Genomic DNA, 10,569 nt, shown 5'->3' with positions numbered 1-10,569 from the left:
ACAGGGTTTCTCTGTGTAGCCCTGGCTGTCCTGGAACTCACTCTGTAGACCAGGCTGGCCTCGAACTCAGAAATTCGCCTGCCTCTGCCTCCCAAGTGCTGGGATTAAAGGCGTGCACCACCACGCCCGGCTTTGAAATAACTTTTAAAAGGGCCAGTGATGGATGACAGCAATATTTTGAAACAGGGAAGAAAAGGTATTTTCATGGACCACAAGAAGTCTTATGACAGAGTGGTGTGACCTCAAGCAAGTTCCCAAATTCTCTGTGCCTCAGTTTCCTTCACTGTTCACAAGGGTATGGCCACAGTATCAACCCCTTGAGGCTAAAGGACATCACTTTCCAAAAGCACCATAGGCAGTGCTAGGTGCCAGGCATGGATATGGTCAATGGTGCCTGCTGTCAATCATTTCAGGAATCAAGGTTGGAGAGCAGGTAAGGTACAGAGCAGGAGCTGGAGCCACACAGAGCTCATTCAGGCTGCATATGACTCAGTGGTAGCGCACGTGCTAGCATGTTCCAGGACATGGGTTTAATTACTAGCAAAACACACATGACAGAATTAAAAATTGTTTCATTCATTCATTCACTCACTTTACATCCTGATGGAATCTCCCCTCTCCTCCCAGTCCCTCCTTACACGGCCCCTTCCTCTAACACCCTCTCCTTCACCTCTGAGAAGGGGGAGGTCCCTCCCAGGGAAGCAACCCTGATACCTCATGTCACTGCAGGACTAGCAGGATTTATATGTAAAGCCAAGGGTCCTGGGGCCCTGAGTGGTAAACTTGGGGGCTAAATGGTCCTTTTCAGTTTGCTCCAACACAGATTAAATAAATGACACTTTCATTTACAAATTATTTCAATGCACTCTTTTTCTTTGAAAAGAAAATCCCTGTTACTTATCCATTCCACTCTTTCTTTCAAAGGGAAGTATTAAACTAGAATTTAATAATATAGGAATCTTTGATTTATTTTCATGGATTATAGACTTAATTTTAACAGTAATTCTGTGTCGAACCCCTGGGTTTTCCATTTATGATTTGAATACAACATTTTCTTTGAAAGATCACCATATTCTATCAAAATAAAATTAGTGAACTTAAAGAAAAGAACTAAAGAATACCACAAGACTGAAAAGGAAATGCAAACCAACACAAGTAACAGACATTATGGGGTGAACAGTCAATGCCAGAAGACAAGGGTTTAAAATGGAAAGTCTGTGAGGGCAGAAAACGTGGCCATTGAAATCCCAACTCCCAGTGTTCTTTATTAGATGTTGGGGCCTTTGGAAGGTGTTGAGATCATAATACTGGAGTTTTCATGCATGGAAAGAATGAGCAGGGGAGAGACCCTGGCCCTCCCTCCCATGGAGGACACAGTGAGAAGAGACCCTCTAGGAACCAGAAATGAAAGTTTCAGCTGGGAATGGACTCCTCAGACGCCTGAAGTTTGACTTCCAGTCTCCACAGCTGTGAGAAATGTGTAAGCTACTCTTGGTGTCATGTATAGTAGTAACACAGCCTGAATTCACACAGATAACAGGACAGATGGGGCTGGAAGGAACACACATGGGAATGAACCTCTTAAAACTTTCCCCTTATGTGGATCAATTGCTAACATGGATTGTGAAGCAATCAAAACTCATTAGGGGAAGAAGTAGATGTCCAAGGGCTTCACATCCAATGCTTTTGACAACCTGGAATTCAAGGCCCAGGTCCACACCAGCAGCTCTCCCAGAGCCTTGCTCTGAACTCTAAGGTTAAGGTCTCCCTCCGCCACACCAAGCACAGTGCCTCTTCGGGACTATGTAGAACCAATGTCTAAGGTGTAATCTACACAGAGCAGATAGTGTATCTTAGTGTCACTAATTTGACAGGAAGCTCTGGGAGCTTTGCAGGGAGCTGCAACCTCCCGTGCAATATCCTGGGCATCATGCAGTCAGACAGGGAGAGCTGTGGATAAGAATCCAGTGCATCATTCGTATGCTCTGAAGTCTAAAATTCCTACGATGTGACTACAATTAAAGCACCAAGGCTAGGAAAACTCTAGTGAGCAGAATGGCCTCCACTCCTTGTCATTAGTTGATGTGAACTATGTATCTACAAATGTGTTCACTGCCACCAGGATCTGTACTCTGATAAAATGATGCTTAAAGAAGATCTATTGTTACTTTATATGTACGGGTGTTTGCCTGCAAGAATGCATGAGCACTCTGTTGGTACCTGGAGGAGCCAGAAGAGGGTGTGGGATTTCCTGGACTACAGATGGGTTTGAGCAGCTGGTGCTTTCAACTACTGAGTCAGCTCTCCAGCCCCTTACAGGCATTTCTCGAAGATATCAGAAATAGGTGTAATGGTATTTTCAGTTGCAGGAAAGAACATAGGCAGGCAAAGCCAGTAGATCAAATATAGTGGGAAAAATGTAAAAAGCACCCTCTACGTCAAACACATTTGCTATGTGTCCCTGGTGCAGTGGTTTAAAACGATACAAAAGTCCTCCCATAGTTAAAAATTACAGGAGGAAAAGACTTATTAGTATATTTCAGAAATCTCATGGAAGCTTTAAAACCAATCACTGTGACATTAATGCCAGAACAGCAAGATTGCACTGAAGCAGCACTGATAGGAGCAATGTCTTTTCATCTCAGGGATGGCATAGCAGGACTGTAACTCAGACAGCCATAGCTCCTGGGGAAGAAACAGAGGCACTCTGTCTTACAAAGGATGTTAGACAACTTGTCTGAAGTGAGCAAGGCGCTACCCAGACGCCATATGACTACATTCGATAAGACTTATATATGGTGATCACAGGAGCAAAGCCAGATCCAAAGACTAAGACTGTTTTATAGGAAGCTACTGTTTCTATGTAGTAGGCAGCTTTAAATATTAACTTCCTGTATTCATATTTCAATATCCAGAGACAATCTACTTTACAGATAAGTGACCTCAAAGTCTACTTTCTGGAAATACAAGGTTTGTAAAAATACTCCTAGAGAAGATAAAATATACTTAAAAATAATGATTTATAAGCTAGGGATATAAGTCAGTGGGAGAGAGCCTGCCTAGTAGTGCACAAAGACCTGAATTATATCCCTTACATCACAACAAATAATAAATGGGGGAAAATTAATGATTTAAGAAAGTTAAAATTGGGCCAGGCGTGGTGGCGCATGCCTTTAATCCCAGCACTGGGGAGGCAGAGGCAGGAGGATTTCTGAGTTCGAAGCCAGCCTGGTCTACAGAGTAGCCCAGGACAGCCATGGCTACACAGAGAAACCCTGTCTCAAAAAACCAAAAAAAAAAAAAAAAAAGAAAGTTAAGATTGTTTTCATTATCTAGGTATGAAAGACAGATATGACTACAGCAAGGATAGATCACATGGCTTATAACTTTTTCTGATAATTATACGTGCATATCTAGTTTTAAGAAATATGTAGCCGGGCGTGGTGGCGCACGCCTTTAATCCCAGCACTTGGGAGGCAGAGGCAGGCGGATTTCTGAGTTCGAGGCCAGCCTGGTCTACAAAGTGAGTTCCAGGACAGCCAGGACTATACAGAGAAACCCTGTCTCGAAAAAAAGAAATATGTAAAGATAATACGCCTCCTTTCCCTACATCCCCCCAAAACAGTATCTCGAAACTCACAACATGTACTCAGAACATATCCCCAAATTACTTGAGTGCTCCAGGTTACATCTCAGTGTGAGTCCCTGGAAATTAGTGTCTCATGTTAAGAAGCTATAGAGGCCGCTGTTCTGACATGTACTGGATTCATATGAATTGTATGAATTGAGATGATCCAAACAGACCCCTCTGGCTGTATATTTCTTCCACACAATATTAAATCTGTGGAATTAATTTCAACATGAACAGATTTCAAAGAACCTAGGTTTACCATGTTCAAAGACTACAAGTTGGTTTCTGTGCCAAAGTTTCTATAACACTATATGCTGAAACTTTTACAAGCTCAAGAAAATTACTATATGTTCTGTCACATAGCAGGCAGTAGCTGTCACTTTGATACTGCAATCCTACCAATCATCATAGTGAATTCACAGGCCACCAAAGTCTCCAGTGAATGTCAGAGTCATACAGAGAGTTTAAGCAGTACAGGGGGTTGAGTCCTGCTTCTCTAATGCCTCACTTCTGTAGAGCAGACAGATGTAGCCACAAGCTACTGGCTGTGCTCCAAAATCAGGAGCACACTCTGAAGCAACAGGTAGCACATCACTCTAGAGAGTGACAGGGATTGATAATCAGCCTCTAGAAGGCCAAGGTCATGAATCAACTTACACTGAGTGAACCCTGCACATGTCTAAAACCTTTCACTGGTGATACCAAGCTGAAAGCTGTCACTGAAACATGTTATCTCTGCAGAAGGCTGTCAAGCATTGCAAGTCAAGCAGAAAACCGTAGCAGGGAGCCTGCTGTGCTGCCTCTGGCTGGCTTCTAGAAGGAGGCACTCAAGTGGCACCTGCTCCAATCTCTGGTTACACCAAGCATGACAAAGCTCTCACCCACTATATTCAGATGGCTTCACAGTTTTCCAAAGGACACCTACATTTGATATGCAAAACTTGACCTTGGCCTAGGAGTGGAACATAATGGTAAACCCATGACTTGCATTAGAGGTGAAGAGAGGAGATAGAAAGTCATCTAGAAACAGTCTGTACGGGCATGTGACATGGTTCAGCTGGTACAAAATCAGAGAATAGAGAACCAACATGAAAATTTGTACTCTGAGCTGTACCTTACCACCCATGCTGTGGAACAGCCCTCACCAACACCTAATCTCTCTCTCTCTCTCTCTCTCTCTCTCTCTCTCCCCCCCCCCTCTCTAGCACATGCTTGCACATGCACACACACACAAAACTCATGCACTGATATCATAAGCAACATTAGAGGTCACCAGTTTATCTTGAACACAAATGAGTAAAATCAAGGTACTGGACAGGGTTGCCTGCTCCGTGGCCCCTGTGGCAGTTTGAATGAGAGCTGTCCCTCTCACACAGGTTCAGACATTCAGACTGGTTGGTGGTGCTGTTTGGGGAGGCAGTGTGGCATCACTGGAGGAAGTATGGCATTGAGGGCAGGATGTGAGAAGTCATAGCTTCATGTAACTGCTACTTTGCCCTAAACTTCATGATTGCAGACGAGGGAGGATGTTAACTCTCAGCGCCTGCACCATGCCTGCCTGCTGCCATGATGGAATCTTTCTGGAACATACACCCAAATAAGCTCTTTATTTGGTAAGCTGGCTTGTTTATAGTCTTATCACAGTAACAGAACAGTAATTACTGTACACAGGGCCTTAAGAGAAAGAGGCCAAACATCACTGTAAGGTGTGTGTGGCAAACAGGTGTGTGACCAAGTCAAGCCAGGTCAGAGCAGAGAACAGATTTAGACAGATGCTGGTCTGCAGAAAGAAAATAGGTCCCTAAAGCTGCGCTGTAACAAGGAGGATTAAAGAAAACACAAGTCTGAGGTCCATTGTCACACATGGGGCCAAGGCAGATAATAATTGCATTTTAGGCCAATACAGAGCCTCAGGACATCAGGGTCCTGTATATTACTAAGAGTGACTTGATTGGTTGCAAAGGATTCATTGAGATGAAGGAAAAAAAAAGGAAGGGAGTAAGGACATTTATTTTAATAGATTCAAGTTATTATATATATATATATATATATATATATACATACATATATATGCATATATATATATGCATGCATCATATATAGATGATGATGATGATGATATAAATCTCTTTAGATAGGAACTTAATCCTTGACTATAGAACACAGTTATGCAATACAGACCCCAGAGCTTCCAGGGAGATCAGAGACGAAGGTACAGCACACATTTTCTGTGACATCTGTGAACACTCCAGAAACCCTTACTTGCACTGGAAGAATTAACCAGGGCACTTTTACTGCTGCAAAGACGGCTCTGCATTCCCTAACCCCAAGACAACAAGACTGTTAGGAAGAAGGGAGGCAGTTCAAGCCGAAGGCCTGATATATAATGTGCTGAGGCCCTTCATGCCTCTCTGATAGTTTAACAATTCTGTATGAAGCATGTTGTCAAAGAAGATAGGAGATATTTCCATTTCTGTCTCTGAAAGACTCAGTATGGCAACCACTGACTCTATGTGGGTTCAGTTTCATGTCATTACAGTTTTTTGTTGTTTGTTTTTCTGAGACAGGATCTCACTGTGTATCACTGACTATCCTGGAACTCACGCTGTTGACCTCAAAGTCACAGATTAGCCTGCCTCTGCCTCCTGAGTGCTGAGGTTAAAAGTGCATGTCACCATGCTCAGCTTTTATTTTTGTAATTGAAATTTTAATTTAAATGAAACTCCCAGTAGTTAGTGTCTGCAACATCAGATAGTTAGACATAATGAGTGTATTCTTCAGGTCCAGTCTATGAACCTAACATATTAATTCACTGAACTACTGCAAACTTATGTGCCTGGTATTTTATGTCACATATTTTATATATTTGTAAAAAACTGAGACAAATGGTTCAGTATTTGCCTGAAGTCACACACTGGTTGGCTGTCAAACCAAAGACTCCTTACAGCAGTAGATACTATTTAAGAAGCACACTACACGCCTTTAATCCCAGCACTAGGGAGGCAGAGGCAGGAGGATTTCTGAGTTCGAGGCCAGCCTGGTCTACAAAGTGAGTTCCAGGACAGCCAGGGCTATACAGAGAAACCCTGTCTTGAAAAACCAAAAAAAAAAAAAAAAAAAAAAAAAAAAAAAAAAAAAAAAAAAAAAAAAAAAAGGCACGCTAGAATAAAGTAGATTTTGTTGCTGGTAAACAAAGATGAGAAAATAAATAAGCCACAAACCTGTTTTCCCTGTATTTTTCATCCAGGTTTTGTTAGAGGACTCGTTGTCGAACCCATCAAGTTGAAGCTCCTGGTATTCATCGCCAACTCGAGCATGGTGGTCTAAAATGTCTATAGGAGACTGATGGCTGCCCCCGCAGCTGACACTAGATGTGACCCAGTGCTCAGGACCATAGGCACCTGTTAAACGAAAAGCAACACTTTAGTCCTCAAGATTCAAAAATCTGGGTTTAAACAAACAAGACATGAAGCTAGGAGGCTGGAGAGAGATGGCTCAGTGGTTAAGAGCAATGATTGCTCTCCCAGAGGTCCTGAGTTCAATACCCAGCAACTGCATGGTAGCTCACAGCCATCTGTAATGGGATCCGATCCCCTCTTCTGGTATGTCTAAAGGTAGCTACAGTGTACTCATATAAAAAAAAATAAATAAATAAATCTTAAACAACAAAAAAACAGACATGAAGCTAAGGGAGATGAGAAGGTGGACCCAAGTTCAGATCCTTAGCATCTGTGAAAACCCGGCATGGTGGTCCATGCTTGCAATCTTAGCAATTAGAAGAGGGGTATGCTCATTGTCTAGGCAGTCTAGCTAAACCTTGAGTGAGCTCAAAGTTAAATGAAAAAAGAAAAAAAAAAGACTCTCAAAAACTAAGATAGAAAACATTAGAATACTACCTGATGCTGACCCCTGCCCTGTATATATGCTCTCACCACACACACACACACACACACACACACACTTACTCTGACACACACACGAATATACACATTCTCACACACATATACACATACACATATGTACACACACCAGCATGTGCATAAACATACCACACATACATTCATATACACACATACATATACATGCACACACAACACACATGCATACAATACACAGATTCACATACATAATACACATTGCATTTTTAGCTTCCAGCTGCTTCAATAGCACATGAAAAAAGTTGAATAGAAAAGCAAATTAGCAATTTTTTTTGCCTACCCACACAACCACCCTGTGTGAAGGAAGATGCAGAAAGACCCTAAGTCTCCCTGCTAGTCAACAGAGCCCCAATCTGTGTTGATCCTAGCACCAGGCAATCACTGCATCGTCTCTTATGTCTAATGCAGCTCAAAGCAGACACAAACAACGACATCAGGGGAAAAAAGGGACAACCACAGACATCTTCTCTGTCAAGAAAGTGGACATATTGTAGCTGCAAGAGCAATTGGAATAGGTCCTTAAAATGATTCATAGTCTCACTCTCTAGAAAATACTTCAGCTCAGCGATAATGCTGGGTCATTCTCCCAAATACCCATCCCTAACAGGAAAGGAAAAAACAGACTATCAGAAAGGATTCATTCACACACTGGAAAAGGTGTAATGAGCCAGGGGCACTTTTGAGTCATTTGCAAGTGTTTAATACTTTCTAGAAAAAGTCAACATTGCTGTTTCCTTTCTGGTGAGACAAGGCAAGGCAATGTCAAGGGCTTTTCACTCAGAACACTGCACCTCTTGTTTAAGTTCCCCAAGGCTAACATGAGCCACAAAGAGAAGCAGTGTATTTCTACAAACATTTTGGCCAAACTTTATTTTCATCCTCTACATGTCAAAGGGGTTCGGTGTGGGGGTGGGATAATAAACAACTCCATTAGCCTCTTTCCACTGTCTCCATGTTCTCTCAAATGCCACAAAAAATACATTTGAAGACTGAGTGAACCAACTGCTGGTACACAGAACGGGAACCAAAATATGGATTCTGGTCACCTACAAACAGGCTGGCATGTCCAAAACATGGGACGTAGTATATTGGCATCTACAAATAAAATGCCTTGTAAAAACCTCTAATTGGAATAAAGTAATAACCAATGCTATGGGCAAAGGGAAATAAGGCTGGATACATACAACACCCAGGAAATAATGAAGGCAGGCTATCACAGCGAACCTGACACTTGGCAATTATCCTACTAAACCACCACTACTACACTAATAACAATTATTGTGATGATAATAAAAAACCCTAAGGTCAGCAGGGTATTTACCATCCACATTAGATGGGTGAAATATAATTTAGGAGATTATAAAAAATAATTAGTGCTCAGTCTGGTGGGGTTCATTCATTATGATCTTAGGGTTCAGGCTGACTGCGTGCTTGCTACCACACTTCCATCCAATATATATTCAAGGGCAGTTTTAATTGAAACTGATCTTCCACTTCAGATTTTAAATTAATTCTCCTTTGGAGTGCTTCATGCTCCAGACACTCTTGCTTTGCAAAGCCCCCGTGTCATTAGTGGAGGCAATGGAACACTTTCCCAGGCTTGCAGGTATCGATCACCTATCCTCACTTCGAAGCACTGTTGCCATTCCATACTATATAGAGCTTTCTGGGGTTGACACTTCATAAAAGTTCACACCCTTAATCATTCACAGCTGGACGGTCTCAACATGTTGAAGGGTTTTGGTTTTTAAAATTTTGAATAAATACTTGAAAGTAAAATTTTAAAAAGTTTAAAAAAAAAAAAACAGCAACAAAATGGCATTTAATAGAGACTAGTTACTAGACACGTAGCTTGCTGAGAAAAAGCAAACCCGACCAACCCACCAGCAAGGTAAGCTTTCATGGCTAGGATATTACCCATCGAAAATAAGGAAAACTCATTTGCAGGCTGTTTGTCTCTTAAGAACTCTCTGAATGAGTAGGATATTGCCATTTCAGTAGCTCAATCTATTCCAAGCAGCTTACCCTCCTGAGAAGACATCTTCATGAACAAGCTCGCCTTCTCAAACAGGGAGAGCTGGACAGGAGAGCCCACAGGTTCGTTTTTCCTTGCCTAATCTAACTACCCATTCACCTGTTAAAACGGCACAAATGAGATGTGCATGGAGAGACTCTACCAACCTTTAAACACCAAGAGAATCTAACAGCATCCCTCACTCGGCCTACGAGGAAAAAATGCTTTCTTTGTAATGAATGTAGTGAGTACACCTGAAGCCAATGGCTGTAAGTTCATAAACATGGCCTTCACCTAGGAACAGTCTTTTCAGTTTCCTTTGGGCCTCATTGTTAGCATTGCTAACTTACTACTCATGCCTAAACATTTACCTTCCCCACTATTGACTATAGCTGTAGGACAAGGTTCTAGGCTTCATCTTTACACCACTGAGTAGCCTCAGATCACACAGGCAGAGTACCTGTGTCCTCTCTGTACCCCCAAATAATGGGCCCTTCCAGATAGCAAAGTCCTGAATGGCCATAGGCAGGACATATGATCACTGTCATGTCCCATACTGACCAAAGCTACTGTTCTTGCAAATGCCCCCTGTCAAAAAAGATGTCCTTGGGACTTTGCAAATCCCTGCATCAGGTAAAACTGCAAGAAAACACAGTGTCTCTTAGGCAGGTGATGTCAGTCACCTTTGGACACATTTCCTGTGGCGCACCATCATCTCCCCACTTCCTGTTTCCTTCACAAAGCACCTTGTAAGAACAGAGATCTGCACTTAGGTGGGACTGAAGCTAGCTCAGATCCTGCTGTATAGCCAACATTATTAAAGATTTTATGTCAACTTGAAACATGCTAGAGGAATTAGGGGAGAGTGATTCTCAATCAAGAAAATGCCGCCGGGCGTGGTGGCACACGCCTTTAATCCCAGCACTTGGGAGGCAGAGGCAGGCGGATTTCTGAGTTCGAGGCCAGCCTGGTCTACAGAGTGAGTT

At 42.3% G+C, this 10,569-nt stretch overlaps 1 protein-coding gene across 6 annotated transcripts in view; it reads right to left on the bottom strand.

Moving 5' to 3' along the window:
• The window catches only part of Ptprg (protein tyrosine phosphatase receptor type G), a 681,254-nt gene that overhangs the window by 277,469 nt on the left and 393,216 nt on the right, over positions 1 to 10,569 (bottom strand). For all 6 annotated transcript variants that reach the window (XM_021181278.2, XM_021181279.2, XM_029468960.1 and 3 more), the window contains one exon: positions 6,853 to 7,032. In XM_021181278.2, coding sequence (XP_021036937.1) covers positions 6,853 to 7,032 — 180 coding nt within the window. The remainder of the gene's footprint in view (positions 1 to 6,852; positions 7,033 to 10,569) is intronic.

Source organism: Mus caroli, chromosome 14 (assembly GCF_900094665.2).
Source record: "Mus caroli chromosome 14, CAROLI_EIJ_v1.1, whole genome shotgun sequence".
In the NCBI taxonomy this organism is placed as follows: Eukaryota; Metazoa; Chordata; class Mammalia; order Rodentia; family Muridae; genus Mus; species Mus caroli.
This window is presented reverse-complemented; position numbering and strand designations above follow the sequence as displayed.